Source organism: Lygodium microphyllum, chromosome 29, assembly GCF_053477565.2.
Source record: "Lygodium microphyllum isolate KBCC chromosome 29, Lygodium_microphyllum_v1.1.10, whole genome shotgun sequence".
NCBI classification, from domain to species: domain Eukaryota; kingdom Viridiplantae; phylum Streptophyta; class Polypodiopsida; order Schizaeales; family Lygodiaceae; genus Lygodium; species Lygodium microphyllum.
Window position 1 is genome coordinate 28,344,856 of NC_141163.1, and position 17,527 is coordinate 28,362,382.

General features: G+C 40.7%; 1 protein-coding gene and 1 long non-coding RNA gene across 2 annotated transcripts; both read left to right on the forward strand.

The window, feature by feature from the left end:
- Positions 1 to 942: 942 nt before the first annotated feature.
- LOC148010477 (V-type proton ATPase subunit B2) lies at positions 943 to 16,476 on the forward strand. The gene is made up of 15 exons (XM_087671088.1): positions 943 to 1,173; positions 2,494 to 2,565; positions 2,659 to 2,714; positions 2,899 to 2,997; positions 8,602 to 8,661; positions 8,803 to 8,914; positions 12,391 to 12,590; positions 12,676 to 12,804; positions 14,013 to 14,150; positions 14,224 to 14,374; positions 14,459 to 14,541; positions 14,627 to 14,674; positions 14,757 to 14,810; positions 15,699 to 15,782; positions 15,872 to 16,476. Exons 2-15 carry the CDS (start codon positions 2,514 to 2,516, stop codon positions 16,055 to 16,057), a joined length of 1,452 nt encoding a protein of 483 aa, XP_087527214.1. The 5' UTR covers positions 943 to 1,173; positions 2,494 to 2,513; the 3' UTR covers positions 16,058 to 16,476.
- Positions 9,678 to 11,970, forward strand: LOC148010478 (uncharacterized). The gene is made up of 3 exons (XR_015689430.1): positions 9,678 to 10,573; positions 10,862 to 10,885; positions 10,986 to 11,970. It is a non-coding gene; the product is annotated as an uncharacterized LOC148010478 (long non-coding RNA).
- Positions 16,477 to 17,527: the final 1,051 nt, after the last annotated feature.

Below are 17,527 nucleotides of genomic sequence, written 5' to 3' on the forward strand. Positions count from 1 at the left end.
TAGGTGTTTTCGGTGATAATGCCATGGTATAGCTACAAAGCCCTAACATTCCCCAATACCCCCCCTTCCCCCTCCTTCCCCCCCAACAAAAAAAGAGAAAAAAAAACCAACACACACACAAATGCATGGGACCACTATTGCCTCAACTTGTGTGCAAGCATTTCATGAAAGAAGTAAACCTAGTATGGCTTGTGGCTAAGCTATGGTTCATGTGACCTTGTAGTTTCTAGTTCCAAGATGGTTGGCAAGGAGATCAAATCCAATTTAGGCCCAAGTTGATGGCTTTGGTGACATTGGTCATGTGACTAGTTGCTCCCTTGCACGCAAGGGGGAGCGATGACAGTAAGTGCCGCCACTCCAAGAATGCATGAACAAGTAAGCCTTGACAACACACACACACACACACACGCATGCACGTGAGCACACACACATACACACACAAACTCCCTCTCCCATTATCACCAAAATAGTCATTTATGTAATTTTGAAACATGAATTAAAACACAACTTAAAATGAATTTCTTCTCCCATATACTTTGAGTTTTAGGGTGTGCAACTGATTGGTCTCGTAAAATTGGTTTTCAAAATGGTACGTCTACGATCACATCTCCTAAGCTTTTGCACACATTTTCAGGGGGTGTTACAAGGCATTGAAAATGTCCAAAGGCACCACCACTTTGATGTGCTAGATAAGGAAGACGGATTGAAGCCTGAAATTGGGGCTTGCGACGAGTAGCAAGAGAGACGTCCAATTGAAAATCGGTTTCTAAGCGCGGCGCCCATGAAAACACATCCTAAGCATGCACACACACATTTGGCTTTTTTGGGGGGGGGGGGGGGGGGCCTATAAGGATGCGAGCCAAAATGGATCTTCCAAAATAGGGGCAGCTTTTTTACCAGGATTGGTCTACTACTTCTTGCAATTATACTGGAACCAAGAGAGAGAGTACCGAGCCTTCTACTGCTGGGAAGAAAGGGAAGAGAACGTGTCACAGGCTGGCTTTTCCTCATCCGTCACGTTCTTCTCCTCCTCCCTCCTCCTTCCTCCTCTTCTTCTCCTGGCCGTGTGTTTCGTTTCGGGAGCCAGACTATCGTCATCTCTGTCACAATTTTTAGGGCTTGGCTCCCCCGAAATTTCCACACTTCAGCATTCCCCTGCAGCAGCAAGTCTCGGTAAGCCAGCCTTCCACCCTGCTTTTTTTCTCTTTGTGTTCTTTTGTTTCTTACTAGAGATTACTCTTCATCCAAGTGAGAGAGGCCGAGATGTAGCCGTGTAATACGCCAGTGATCAAAATGCTCCGAAGCATCGAATCGATCTCTTCAATTTCATCAAAAAAGGACGCAAGCAGTGATCTTGGCAGCGATGGAGAAGAGAGGCCGAGATGTAGCCCCGTAAATATGATCCACTGCTCAAAGCAGTGCCCTTGGTAGTGTCGGAGTCTTCATCAAAGAGTGGCCAAGATGTGGCCTTGTAAATACTATGATCCACTGTTCAAAATGCTTCTAGCATCAAGTCGATCCCTTTAATATCATCCAAGGACACACGCAGTGATCTTGCCTGTTATGGAGGCTTTTTATATATAGCCTTTCTGAGGCGAGTCAGTTACAGTTGACTCTCACGTGACTAGATTAACTAAGTTGGAGTCCTTTTCAAAGACTGTTCATCTGATAGGCGCATTCTGAAGCAAGGCTGTTCCCTTGTTTGATCAGCTAATGTGTTGCCAGTGATCGCCTTCCAAAACATTTGTCTCTTGACTTGCCTGCTTTGCTGATTAGTTGCAGTTGTGAGTTCAAGTTGCGTACAGCTGACAAATGTGATGCCAAGTTCAGATCTTGGAAGTTTTTGGTAGTGTTCTTATATTGTTGTGATGCCAATACTGCTTGGCAAGTATCTTTTATCATTGCTTATCTATTCAGTTGCATGCTGGCCCGCCCAGCATTGTATGTATGCTGTCAAACACATGGACGATGTCTGTGTAGGCCTCTATCAGGATTCAAGAACAGCTTTCTATTGAAGGATATATTGATGTGAATGGCTGCATTTTTGTAGGCTATGCATAGCAGCCCAAAGTCTGAACTGCTGTTCATGCTGCTTTAGATTACAAAGATTGGTGTATTTGCAGCTAGGGTTCAGCAGTTGATCTTGCATAGCTTGGCAGACCACAGTCAAACGTTTTGTGGTTCACATTTGAAGAATGTACAGCTCAGAATATTTGGATTTAACACATCTGGAATCCTAACTGGAATCTGTGAAGCCCGTGGTTAGTTTCTGGAACTTTTTGGACATCTTCTGTCTGGGTTCAATCAGTACAGTGGTAAGTTAGCTCAGGAAAGAGGCAGTACATTTCTGTAATATCTGCTCTTTTGCCCATGGTATTGCTTGATGATCTCTTTTAGTGAGATTCAGGTTTTGCATTGCAGGCTTGCTGCAAGCTTCTACCCTTGGTATTAGTTGACCATCTCTTGTAATGAGATTCAGCTTTTGCATTGCAGGCTTGCTGCAAACTTCTACCATGGTGGCCAAAGGACCTGCTCCCCGTGAGTATGAATGCCAGCCACTTCTCGGTAAGGTTTTGTTTTGTCCTTTTTTTGGGGGGCGGTTTGTTTGTTTTAACTACAGATTGATTATTTCATGTTTTGTTTCTACGTAACTTGCAGAATATAGAACTGTGTCAGGTGTTGCTGGCCCTCTTGTGATCCTTGAGAAAGTGAAGGTGATACTTCTAGCTTTTAACGGATGCAGTTTTTACAGTAGCAAGCTCTATGTTCTTTGTTGTGCTACTGGCTTTGGTTATATTATTGCTTTTTATTTTGATCCTGTGCGCAGTGTCCCATATATATGCTCTCTTATCTACATTTGGGGAGCTAATTTAAGCGAGATGATTGCTGCATTTGCAGGGCCCAAAATACCAGGAGATTGTAAATTTGAGACTTGCTGATGGCACAGCACGCAGAGGACAGATTCTAGAGGTTGATGGTGAGAGGGCTGTTGTGCAGGTAACTTTTTAGTTTAATTAGATATTCAGTAACTCGTTTGTGTTCTATGTTTGTGGATCTTGTCTTGTGTGACTTGTCATTTCTCCGCGATTGTTGGATTTGAGTGGTTCCAAGTATCTCTCATTTTCTCTACTTGACTTACTTTTGATTGAAATTAGAGAACTCTCTAAGGGTGAGAGATCACAATGCAAAAGTAGATGTCAGTAAAGGAAAGGAACCCGAAAGGGCACTACTTGATACATTGGCCAAAGGTCGAGTGGTGTGAAGGTCACCACGGAACGTTGATTTGCTCCTATATCAACTTGTGGGTCAAAGAGGCTTTGGACAACCCACGTTGGGGCCTAGGATGGAGATGAAAATCCTCCATGGCCTAATGTCTTAGACATGGGAAGACCTTATTCTAGATAAAGGGTGGAATTATTGATTGCGTCCATGGGATTTGGACACGGGTCCTAAAGAAGATTGGAAGGGCAAGCTGTGCATATACACCTTGGATTTTTGTGGAAGCACTATTGAGGTTGGAAGCTCAAATGATAATTCAAACTTAACGATTCCATTTAAAAGATTGCAGCCTATTGCTTTAGGAGAGATCTTGAGACTTGAGTGTCCATGATTCAAGTACAAAGGTGAAAGAGGATGCATACCTTGATGCAAATATGGATTGGGATTCAGATGATATATATTATTGGTCGTAGGGTGTTACTTAGACGCATTTTCAAAGAGGCCTTATCGGAAGTCACCTCTTGTAGGGCTAGGGATTCCTCGAAGGTTTAGGCAAAGTTGTGTGACTTATAGGATTATGTAGTCTGTCGCATTATATGGTTAGCTTTAGACTCTTGGCATTGTACAAATTTTACATTGCATGGTCAACTTTAGACTCTTTACATGGTATGTCACATTTTACAAGCTACCTCTTGAGGATGATGGTGTGGCTAATGCATTAAGGGCTATCTTGATGATGAGTTTTGAGCATATGATATCTATGTTACTTGAGCGTGTATCACAGCTTGGCCTTTTTTAAAGGAAAGGGCAATAAAACTTTAATAGTTTTATAGATTCTACACTTGAATAATTAAAAAACCAAAGCACCTAATTAGAATGCTCTTGAATAGTTGCACTATTCACCTAGACACGAAGACAAATTAGCGCAAAAACCTTGTGCCCCTCATGGTATGTTTTATGTATTTAACTTTATTTCATGAAAATTTGTCACAAAAGATAGACATGCAACATATGACCACTACCTACACGGGCAAACCTTGATCTTTGCACCATAGTCTTAGAATACGGTTCTACACGTGCAGCTATCCTTGATGGCTAATTAGACAACTTTCAGCCTCCATGTCAACTTGGACTATTGATGCTATCCTAGCCATGTCTTCAACTGTATTTTGCTTCATCCTTAACACTTTGTTGCTCCATCCCATCGTTGCTAGGCCCACGTTGCCTACCTATTGTTTGTTTGACCTATGATCTGTCTCTTGCTAGTAGCTCTAAGGAGTATGAGACAGAAGGCATGCCTTCAGATGATGCTAAGTGACTCTCATTCCATGATAGATTATGATTCGTAGACTTATTGTTAGTTGATCATGTTCATGTAAAGAAATACCCTGACACAGAAACACATATAGAAATCGTACGACAAAGCACAGACTGATAAAAGAATACAGCTAGGGTTAGGGTAACTCTGAGACAAAGAACACAAAAAATAAATGAAGTGATATAATAGTTGAATATACAATACTCATGCGGCAAACACACTATGAAGTGAATGAATATTGAACCTCGAACTCCTGTATCTTAAGGATTAGGGCAGGGGTAATGAGTTGGAGAGTGTGTTGTACTCCGAATGGATCTCGAATCGTAGTAAGGCAACCTCAATGATGGCGATAGCAGACATGAGAGAGAAAACTGTAGTAACAGCAGTCAGGAGAGAGAAAATTGTGCTGATGGCAGCTAGGGCCTGCAAATGCAGCAGCATGTTGACGTGGTAGGCTGTACGATAGCTGCTAGGGCCTGCAAATGCAGCAGTATGATGACGTGGTAGACTGTACGACAGTTGTGCAAGTGGTCAGCAATAGTCGCCTAGCTGGAAATAGCAGCAAACGGAAGGTGAAGGGCTGGAAACAAGCGTCAGATTGTAGATGACAAAAGGGATAGTTGAGACTGCGATGTCCTCCGCGAGAGGGGTGTGGGCAGCAAGCTGAAAACACCTGAAACTTGCAAAAACGAGATTGAGAGTTGAATGGAGGGCAACATACTTATTTATAGAAAGTTTGGGCCCTCCCAAGTGGGTTTGTGCATATGGGACATAGACACTCTCTAGGAACACATTTCTTTTAAATAAACAAGGTTTCTTCATTAATTAAGCATGTTTTGGGGCTGTTTTAGTAAAGCTAATGTACTTTTAGCTCAACAGTTTATGGTTCATTGGTATTTGGATGAGATATTGTGATCACTTGAGTCTTGACATTGATACATGATACATCATAGTTGTACTTATTTTTCATGCATTGTTTATTGAGTACTCTCTTTTTTGAGTCTATATGACATATTATGAGTCTATGGCTATTCATTGTTGAGTCTTCAATCTTGACATTTGTCATCACCATTCATGGGCCATGGGCCCATGGCTCTTGGGAATGGCTGAAGGAAAATGCCAACAGGGAGTACTTTGAGAACAGACTTTGAGTGCAGCAATCCACCTGATCTCGAGGCTGAATGAAGAGGATGTATTGGAAGGATGTATTTGAGCAAAATGCAGCAATATCAGCTAGATGAGGGTGGTCAGGAAACAAATAAAATAATTGAAATGCAGCAGGTAGGAGCAAACTGCAGCTATTCAGATAGTTGCTGGGTTGAGATGACACAAGACTGAGATGAAGTCAGCAGCTGGAGTGTTGGCGAGGATGAGAGTTGGCTATAACAGCAGGAAACACATCAGGTATGAGGTTGGAGCATTGTCTTGGAGGTTGCCTAGGTGCAAGAGGGGTAAACAGTAGATATGAGTGGAGGTTATGATGGCAGCAGGCTGAACAGACTGAAAATGTAGCTGAGAGAGCGTACAATAGTGTATTGAGAGGAAAATGTAGCTGAGAGAGCGTACAATAGTGTATTGAGAGAAGCTGCTAGGGCTGTATGCTGGATAGCAAGGCATGAGCATTGATGATGAGATGAGTTGATGATGATAGATGGTTGGGGCTGAAGGCTGAAGGTGAAGATGAAGGATAAGGGAATGAAAGTGGAAATGTACATCGAGTCTACTTTTATAGTACATTTCGAGCTAATTGATGTATTGAAATGTCTCTGTCATCTAAAATGCAGCTTTGTCCCATTAAGAGGCCATTATTTAGGTGTGTTGTGGCTGCTAGGAGGACATCATTGTTAGCAATTGTTGAATGTGGAGCTTGCTTTGTTGATTGTGATGTTTTCTTAGTATGGAGCTTGCTTCGTTGATTGTGATTTTTTCTCAGTTGGTGAAGTTGATTCTAGCAAGGTGGAGCTGTGTTGGGTTGGCCATGGTTGGGTGGAGCTATCTAAGCGTTGGGTGATGTTATCTAGGGCTGGCCAATCGCTTTCTTGTAGTGGGCAAACACTGATTTATCAAGGTGGAATTGTCCTGGGTTGAGCAATGTTGCACTAGGACCACTTGAGAGGTTTTGAAGCTGTTTTTTGTTGATTACTGTGACTTAAGGATTTAAGGAGAGAATTGTTGTGATAGAGACAGGTACTTGACCTTTGTAGATCTATGGGTAGTATTGGATTGCCCTATTGACCATTGGGTTTGGAAATGGATTGGCTTTTTGAGGGTTGGGTTCGGAAAGCTAATGAACACTTTATGTTTGGGTGCAAGAGGATTGATCCACAACTTGATTTGTCTTTTTTTGTTACTGAATTATTGTTTTAAAGGCTTAGTGCATGCCAGTTAGTAGCCCTTGTTGCAGTTGGTAATGTAAAGAAATGGTATTTGTGGAAAGGAACGTAGAGTATGTATGGCAAAACATCGAGAGAGAAATTTTGAAAACATGAAAAGCGAATGAAGTAATGAATCATGTATCAGCATTGATACATTGGAGGAGCCTTAGGGTTTCGTGTCTTTGGAACCAAAATTGAGGTGAGTAGGGTTGAATTGATGATGATGATTAAGGCTTGAAGATGATTGCATTGTCTTGGCTGATCAGGCAGCAGCACTTGTAGATGAGAGTGCTTTGTGGGGGGAGCGCGAAACACAATCCTTTGGTAGGGGAATACCAAAGAAGACATTGGATGACGATGGACGGCAATAGAGGGAGTGAAACATAGTTCTCAAGAGCTGTAGGTGATGAAGGTGACGTAATCTCTGGCTGATCAGGCAACATCACTTGTGGATGAGAGTGCTTTGTGGGGGGAGCATGAAACACAATCCTTTGACAGGGGAATATCAGAGAAGATATTCGATGACGATGGACAGCAGTAGGAGTGAAACATAGTCCTCAGGAGCTCTAGGTGATGAAGATGATTTTGTAATCTCTTTGAATAGTGGCTGCTATCCTCATTATATACTGCATTGTATTGATCACCCATGATCTAATAGGTGTTATTATTGTACATATCATGGTTATGAGGCTTAGATGGCTTGTATATGGTGTGTGCATGTGGTGTCCTAGATGGGCATTAGTTTGGCCCCAGTGGCACTATCAGGGAGTTGCTTGGCTTTCCCCTAGCAGCTTATGTTGGCCAATTTGATTTCTCTCATGCTTAAAAGCGAGTGCCTATCCCCTCACAATTCTGTAGCTTTTGGACACACACACACACACACACGTGTGTGCGCGTGGTGAATTTACTCACTGCACCTTCTCCAAGGGTTAGGAACATTCTTTCCAAGTCAGTGGAGTATTTATGCACAGAATCTAGACTCCAACTATCATTTTTTCAATGGTGTTCAAGGAGTAGGAACCGCCACTCTAACCTCTCTAGGAGGATTTCATCCATAGATTCAGAGTCTATAGCTGACTGATATTGGCCATCACCACTAAGCCATTGCTGTTGTGTTTATCATTGCTAGATTTATGTAGTATTTTCTAGTAATTTTAAAACAAAATATATTGACATTGAGGATGGGATTGAGAGAGAGAGAGAGAGAGAGAGAGAGGAGCTGACATCTTTGTGCTTTGTGCCTTGTACTCTTGTGTTAATGGTATGGATGCCATTGTCTATCTCGGGTCTATGCTTTGTCTTTTGTTCATGTATCTTTGTGATTTTGTTTTGCTGCTTATTGTTTCTATAAGGGGGGCAGAAAGCTTTATGTCTCCTGTAGCACCAGTTTGTTCACTGTACACTGCTGCATAAGACTCACACCCACATCACACAACAAACCCCCCAACCTCTCCTTCCCCTTCTCTCTTGCAAGAAACAAGAGTTAATGGGTAGAGTTACTGTTTAAATTGCTTTATACTCTATAGACCTATTTTTCCATTTTTGTTTAATCCAACCTTTCAATCAGCTGATGTGTTAAGTTGATGTATTAAGCACATGAATATGTTTTAATTTTTTGTCAGGTGAATCAGATTCATTTTTCTTTTTTGGTTAGATGATGTTAATGGTTGAGATTTTGGTTATTTACAGGTTTTTGAAGGAACTGCAGGCATTGATAATTTGCATACTACCATACAGTTCACAGGAGAGGTTTGAAGCTAATACAATCACATTGCTTTTTCTTTATCCTGTTCTGTAAACTTATTTGTTTGTAGTTTGTCTTGTTGGCATCTATAGATTTAGGTTCTTTGTGTGCGCTATAGATATAATGCAAATGCTTTCTATTTATAGGTTTTGAAAACACCAGTCTCTTTGGATATGCTTGGAAGGATATTCAATGGGTCTGGAAAACCTATTGATAATGGTCCTCCTATATTACCAGAGGTCTATTTGGACATTTCAGGTAAATTTTGCATTGCCATTCTGGTTCTTCTAATAAGAAGTGCATGTTAAGTTCTTTCTTTCCACCAATTTTTTGCAACACATAGAGGACTACAGTTGTTATTGTTACAGGGAGCAGCATGTCACAAGTATTATAGTTTCTAGCTAGTTAGTCACTAGTCATTCCATTAGTCTTGTGTTTAATGGTTCTCTTTGTTTATCAGTGGGACAAAACCTATCTGAAGTTATGCAAGCTTTATATGTATAGAGATGACGTTCAGCCACTTGAGGTGTCAATCTATTGGAGGAATGTGCTGGTTCATCATTTAATCTAATGCATTAAGGTGCCCAAGAGTAGGTTGGGTCAATTTCCAAAAGCATGGAGCCTAGATACTAGAGAGATGTATCCATGGTTCATGTAGTGCATGGAATACTTCTCAATTGTTGGCATGGGGCTCCTTCATGATTGGGGTCATGGTATTGTGAACAAAAGCTACATTTGTGTTCATGTTCAAGGAGGCCACTCGGTGTAGGTGTGAATAGTTCTAAACGTTAGGGCAATTAAGGTGTTGTATGAAAATTGCTTACGGTGTGCAATGTCTTATGTGATCACCATAAATTGCTTACAATGTGCAACGTCTTGTCTGATCACCACACTTTATAAAATGAAGGATAAAGAGCACTCTATACTCTAGAAAATGAAGGATGTAGAGCAATGGTACCCTGAGTTGAGTGTGAGATAGTACAGTCCTCTTTTGGTTTTGCAGAAGGCGAGTGAAGTAGCTTATAAGCTGAAGCTACTTGATCATTAAAGGATTCACTATGAATTTCGTGTGAGTATTCTCAAACCTTTTTGTGGAGACATTCTAGAGGATATGGCCAATGAAGCATAGCTAGAGGTTGAGGAATGGGATGAAATCTTGGTTTTTGATGGAGGATAAAGAGCACTTGTACCCTAAGTTGAGTATGAGATACTATGGGCCTTTTCATGTTTTGCAGAAGATAAAGGTAACCGCTAAACATTTCACTTCTTGGGAGCTCCCAAGTGAAATGGCTGTACATAACACACACACACACACACACACACACACATTTTGGACAACCTTGAGAGAGAAGACTTATTGTTGATCACAACAACTGCTGGTGTCAGGTAACATGTTTGCCTGTTCACAATGTCATTGGCTAGTGTCCACAATGAGAAAATTGCCTGTCTTGACTTGATGATTGATGTGCTTCTCATTCCAAGGTCACTTTTATGCACTAAACAAAATAGTTTGACCACAACTTATCCAACCAAAGAATTTCACACTAAAAATTAGCTTTTCTTGGAGGTGAAACATTTGGGTGTTTCCTGCTTGAGTGAAATGATTCATTCATGAAACGTGTGAAACATTTGGGTGTTTCAAACTTGAGTGAAACATTTTCATTCATGAATCACCTTTTGTGTTTCACTGTGTGAAACATGTCTTTTCATGGGGTCGCCATACCAAAGATTAGTAAAGTGGACTGACGCTACTTGATGGTTGAAGGATTCACTATGCATTCCATGTGAGTCTTCTTTGACCTTTTTGGTGGAGCTGTGCCACAGGATATGGCTGATGATGTATAGCTAGAGGTCGAGGAACTTGTTGAAGTCTTGGTTTTTGAAGAGATATGGTACATGAGAAAAGGAAAGCTAAGGGTAAAGTTTCCCGTCACTATCTAGTAAAAGAATTGGACAATGTGAACAAGATGAGCAAAACTAGGGAAGGTTTTTCTAAATTATATGATTGGAAAGAGCATACACAGACATCTCATTGGACTGTAAATATGGCCATGTTCTTGACATAATGATGTCAGAAATTTAAGGCTTAATGTTCATTCAACTGAAAGTTGGCCAAAGTTGGGCTGCAAGATATTAATTTAAGCATTTGGACTGAAAATTGGGCAGGCACTTAATATTAATGACTGCCCTTGTTAATAAATGCAGCTTGTGAAGATGAAGAGCGAGCTGGTATGCATTTGGCAAAAGAATCTTGATGCTCTCATCTCTCTCCCTCGCTCTCTCACTTTCTCTGACTCTCACAGAGCCGCTCATGGCTGTTTTTCTGCAGAAAATTGTAAGATTTGCAGGTTTTGGGTGAGGAGAACTGAGAATCAAGCTTTGGGGAGTGCTTATATGGTTCCTGGAGCAACAATGTGGTCTACAACAAGAACAATCGGGATCAACAACGCAGCAATAAAGCATTAGGAATAGCATCCTATCGCTGCAAATGACAGCATTTGGCTGTGCACGCTCTCTTCTTATATAATTGGGGTCGTTTGAGGCTGAGATTCTTGTTTATTTTCGGCATTCTAAGAGCCTTTTGGACAATTTTGTCACATTAAAAGTCCTAGATTGTGAATCGGATCAGAGGACAAAGCTGGATCAATTTTGGAGGGATTGCTGTATGGATTTGGGGCCAAATTGGTGGCTGATTGAGTGCTGTGTTTTTAGGGTTTGCAGGCTGAATTGCAATTGATGCTGCTTGAGATTGCTAGGGATGGTAGTTGTGCAAATAGACTCCGATAGGTCTTAGATTCAAAAACCGGTTGTAATTCAGCAATTTGTACCTTGAACAGGCATCTCTCTATGCAGTCCAAAGAACTACTGCAAGAGGTACCAAGTGGGGGGCGACAGGTGTTATTGTGTCAGTTTGTGAGCACTCTAGCTCCCCATTTGTGGGTATTTTGTTTGCTGAATTCTGAGTTTTGTTAATATTTTTTGCAAATGTAGGTGTCTATTACTGTGTGGTTCCATCAAAGGCCAGTTTCAGTTGCCTTTTCTCCTCATATGTGAACACACAGGCTAGAAGGGATATCTGGCTTGGTGATGGAAACTTAACAAATGGCCATGGATAAGAGTAGAAATTGAGATGATTTTGTTCAGGGAGATAGATTCTTGGATGAGTTCCAATATAGGATAGGGTAAGACTTGGAGTTTAAGTAATAGATGAGACCTGTTTCAAGGTACTCCTGGGATAGAAAAATTTCCTTCGGACAAGGTGAGGGTGGAAATTAGGTAGAGATGAAGATTGACAAGGGGGTTTTGGGGATAGAGACATGATAATCTGATTATGAATTGGGGGTGGGGGGGTGGCAGGGGGGGAGGAAGATCAGTGAGGGTGGTGGGGATGGGGAGGAGATGGGTTGATATAACTCTCCAATTTGTAAGCTGTGATGATCTCCTCATCTTCGATCTCTTCTCTACTCCTCTCGATCTTTTGAAGTGTGTGTGAGCACACTCTTCACCTCCCATTTAATGTGTTCAAGCCATAGTGACATGGGATGGGAAATGGCCAAATGCAGGGGACAGGTATGGGGATGGGACAGCATATGTAACTAACACTTCAAATTTCATGGGCAGGAATGCTGTGGAGGCTCGTAAATGCACTATGTCATTAATTAAGTGATCAGACCATCCATCGTCCCATCATCCATCTCTCACTCACTTTGATATCTGCATGTGGTATTTTTCAGGAAGTTCTATTAATCCAAGTGAAAGGACATATCCTGAGGAAATGATTCAAACTGGTATCTCTACGATCGATGTCATGAATTCTATTGCTCGAGGCCAGAAGATCCCTCTCTTTTCTGCAGCAGGTCTGCCTCACAATGAAATTGCAGCCCAGATCTGCCGCCAAGCAGGTCTTGTGAAACGACACGAAAATCTGATGGATGTAGGTTTGAGTTGTGATTTTATATGTTTGAACATGAAATTGTCCTTTCTGCTACTTATTTTTTGTTGGTTTCCTCCAAGTACAGGATATTCAAGAAGATAACTTTGCTATAGTGTTTGCGGCCATGGGAGTGAACATGGAAACTGCTCAGTTTTTCAAACGTGATTTTGAAGAAAATGGCTCGATGGAGAGAGTTACTTTATTCTTGAATTTGGTAAGGGCATGAATGCCCAAGGGTATTGTACAATAAGTCGTCAATATTCTTTCCTTGCAAGTTTCTATGAGTTAGTAAACAATCAATTAAAACAATTTTGGAGGATTTGCCCTAAGTCATGGCAAGTATGAAATGAATAGTGACCAGAAAATTGACTTGTAGGCATCAATGTGATCCCATGTTGGACCTACTTTAATACTTACTGAGAACAGAACATTTGCTTGTGTCTGACTTGAATTTGTATTCCACATAGCCATGCTCTTCTATCAGTTTTCCCAAATGATATCACATTGATTTATTCTAGGATGTGTGCCTGAATTTTGAGTGCATCTGCAATACATTCCATGAAAAGTTGGGCGATTGCTTTAAGCCATGGCAAGTATGAAATGAATGGTGACCAGAAAATTGACTTGTAGGCATCAATTTGATCCGATGTTGGACCTGCTTTAATACTTACTGAGAAAAGAACATTTGCTTGTGTCTGACTTGAATTTTTATTCCACATAGCCATGCTCTTCTATTAGTTTTCCCAAATGATATCGCATTGATTTATTCTAGGATCTGTGCCTGAAATTTTGAGAGCATCTGCAATACGTTCCATGAAAAATTGGGCAATTGTTTGGAATATACATAGCAGATACTTGGCCACAAGTCTCAAGAACAGTATTATGGTAGGCAATGCCATCTTGCCACTTCATGGTATGCACAAACATCAAGCTATATCGTCAATCATGAGTACATCGAAATTGGTGCGAGTGGATGATTGTGAAGAGAAATGGCTCAAATGCATGGAAAACTAGCAATAGACGCGCAAAATTGGCTTGACATTGTGTGATTGGTATATGATAGGTTTGGTTAAGTAATATCACTGTCAGACCTAAGAGAGAGATGGTATGGCCTCCAATAATGATTTTTGGTAGTGCATACTCCGGATTGGTCTTTGTATCTTGTCAGGACTGTCTGGAGTCTAAGCCATAAACCGTGTTAAACTGTTGCTGTATTTACTATTAATTGATTGTTTATCAAACGTTACTTGTCCATTCTGTGTTCAGCCCGTCTTAACACTTCTATTGTTGTATTCAGTCTCGGTCTAACACTTTCAGCTATTGTACTTCAGTCTAACACTTTCTGTGATTGTATTTTGCTCTCTCTTCTATGATATCTTCTCCTAAAGGCTGTCATTTTGATTGACTTTACTGTCTTTGTAGGCAAATGATCCTACCATTGAGCGTATTATTACTCCTAGGATTGCCCTCACAACAGCTGAGTATCTAGCATATGATCTTGGCAAGCATGTGCTTGTTATTCTCACAGACATGAGTTCTTATGCTGATGCTCTACGAGAGGTGCTTTCAGAACCTTACATTTCCTGTGTTGCTTTTGTGCCACAAGTTTGTAGTCTAATGAATTCCTTTGCAGGTCTCTGCAGCAAGAGAGGAAGTTCCTGGCCGTCGTGGATATCCTGGTTATATGTACACTGACTTGGCCACAATTTATGAGCGTGCAGGAAGAATCCAAGGGAGAAAGGGATCCATTACACAAATTCCCATTTTGACCATGCCAAACGATGGTAAATATATCGCGAATGCTTTAAAATTTTACTCAATTTATTTACAGGGGTCCTTGCTTAAATTGCTTTCGTTGTTGTTCCTAGATATTACTCATCCAATTCCTGATTTGACTGGGTATATTACTGAGGGTCAAATTTACATTGATCGACAACTTCACAATCGACAGGTATATCTTTATCTTCTGAGAAGGTAAATCTATGAAGTGGACCTTTTAACGCATCAGTACTAATTCTAGTGCTACCATTTGGCAGATTTATCCTCCAATCAATGTTCTTCCATCTCTTTCAAGATTGATGAAGGTCTTTGTCCAGGCCTTAACTCGTAATTTCTAATATGAGAATTGCAAAATGCATTTCACAGACCATGTAATGTTTTGTGCAGAGTGCTATTGGGGAGGGGATGACAAGAAAAGATCATGCAGATGTTTCAAATCAGGTCAGATGATCCTTATTTTTCATGTAAGCTGAGTGTGTAGTCTCGTACGTGTTACCTACTGATTGGAACTAAACGTGTTACTGGAGTTTGCTGTAAGACCTACTAAACCTCATTTTGCATGTTGGCCGAGTTTCATAATCTCCCATGTGCTACTTAAGGGAACTGAGCCTGTGACCGAAGTTCATTGTATGACATGCTATCAAAATTTTGATGTTATTCTTGGGCTGCAAGTTGTGCAATGCAGACCGCTTATCATAGTTATAAACCTGTTATCGAAAATTGTTGTAAGACGAACTAAACCTCATTTTGCATGTCAACCGAGTTTCCTAATTTCCCATGTGCTACATAAGGGGACTACACCTGTTAGCAGAGTTCGTTGTTGTAAGAGATGGTATCACATTTATTAATGTTATACTTGGCTGCAAGTTGTGTAATGCAGACCACTTATCATATGCATGATCTGCAACCTGGTCTTTGCTGGAAAGGCAGTTAAGTTGCCTTCAGTCATGATCAGAAGTCAGAAGTCACACTGTCTGCTGGGAGAGGTCAGACTGCTAATTTAGCAAAGCCATTTCTTGGCAAACAGGCTCAAATGTAATGGAAGCCTAGTGTTATAGTAGAATAGACCTATTTTGCATGCCCCAAAATCTTGTACGTGCCCAATATTCTTATCTTGGTAAAGAAAATTTCTGCTCCTTTAAAAGTTATCCAAATTTGAGTGACAATTTGAGGAATTGAGTGAGGGATAAATCCTGCCTACAAATGCCTGATAAACCTGTCACTGCTGAATATACTTATTAGTAGTTCATAATTTAAAATAGAGCAAGTTTTTCTCTCAATAAGGTATTGCATACTGAGTAGGTGCTTCGTTGTCTAAAAATTGTGCAGCTCTATGCCAACTATGCAATTGGGAAGGATGTGCAAGCAATGAAGGCTGTGGTTGGAGAGGAAGCCTTGTCATCAGAAGATTTGGTAAGGGGCTTTTTACACCTGTTCCCATCTCATGCTTGATGACTCCAGCAATGGTTATCTAATTGGAAGTCCTGACTGTTTGTGTGTAGCTATACTTGGAGTTTTTGGAGAAATTTGAGCGTAGATTTGTGGCCCAAGGAGCATATGACACGCGGGATATCTTCCAGTCTCTCGATCTCGCCTGGACTTTACTGAGAATTTTCCCAAGAGAGCTGCTTCGGCGAATTCCTGGGAAAACCTTAGATGAATTTTACAGCAGGGATTCCGGGCATTAAGGCACTATGTTAGTAACCCTGGTTCATCACCTGTACAAACGCAAAGCTCACAGTTTTGGTTCTGATAAAGAATATTATGACATTGAGAGTTAATAAAAGATCATTCTTTAGTTGGAAGACAAGAAGACAGTTGTAACATGGTGAGCTATGTAATTTTTCTCCAGTGAGTTGTATCCCCGGGGTGGCTGAGGCTGAAAATTCACAAAGTGTGGCTCTTGCTACATGATTTTGCTGTACTAATATTTGTCACTGTTGCCATGTGCGGAGGATGTGGCTTGACATGCTCTGATGAGTTGTTGGGTTCATGATTATTCTGAGGCTTCCATTGATAGTAGATTGCATGAAATATCTCTGGAATAATGAGTCTCTGTTGCATGCACTGAAGAATATAATATTTTAGTAGCTTTGGCTTCTCTTTTTGGGTTATGGAGGAAATGCTTAGTTAACTTACCAGGTTATGTATGAAATATGTAACACGGTTGTTGTGGGATCAACTTTGATATGTTGGCTGCTACAATGACTCTCCCAAGGAACAACTGTGTTTATCTGGAGCATTAGGGATTGTACATACAGGAGGAAGGGAGGTGGGGAGATAGACATGTCATTCACGTCTCTCTTCTAAACATTCGGATGCCCATCAAGGTGTTTCTGAAGGCTGCACCTAAATGTGTAAATCTGAGTGTTCATGGAAGCCTGCGCCCGAATGTGTAAATCTGAGAGTTACAAGTCAAATTGGAGAATGATTGGAGAGTTGTCTTGTCAGGAAAAAAGGACATCATCTTGTCTCGTCAGGAAAAATGTACAATGATGTTACCCGTCAATGTATTCATGCAAGACTGGGTCTAAATGTGAAAATCTTAAGAGCTATAAATCAAATTGGCGAGTTGTCTTGTGGATGTCTAATGACACCTGGCTTGGTGCTGTACTTATTGTGACGTTGTGGGGGGATCGGGGAAAACGAAGGGATGGATGTCTGACTAAGCTGGTACTATAGTAAGGAAATCTTGGGGACATGTTTCAAATTGCATATTGTGGTATACTCTGGTTGATGGAAGTGTGAAAGTGGTTCTATACTGAAGGTGAATGTTAGCACACAACTGCTGCTGCAAGAAGCTTTAAGTATATATCAAAAATCAATGTAGTTGTAATGGGGAATAATCATACACTTGATTGTCTCAAGAATTTTGATATAAATGCAAAAGAACAATGAACAATTATACCATTTAAGCAATGCATTTGTATCGTGATTTCAAATAACTAGATGAAATTCGAAAGTGAATGGCTTGTAAATGAGTGTTTTGTCATTTTTAGGTTGCATGGCCACAATTTTAGAATTTGTAGAAGAAAAGATTAGCAACAAGAACATTAGTAAAGTTGCTAATAATATGATCGGGCCTAGAATTCTGGCCAGTTGGCTTGCATGTTGGTTAGTTTGGTGGATATTAAAGACACTATAGGTTGCTCCTTTAC

Excerpts from the sequence above, each read along its gene's own strand:
- LOC148010477 (XM_087671088.1), top strand. The coding sequence starts at position 2,514 with ATGGTGGCCAAAGGACCTGCTCCCCGTGAGTATGAATGCCAGCCACTT. Across the intron at positions 2,566-2,658 it reads TGAATGCCAGCCACTTCTCG|AATATAGAACTGTGTCAGGT; the intron begins GTAAGGTTTTGT and ends CGTAACTTGCAG. Across the intron at positions 14,811-15,698 it reads ATGCAGATGTTTCAAATCAG|CTCTATGCCAACTATGCAAT; the intron begins GTCAGATGATCC and ends AAAATTGTGCAG.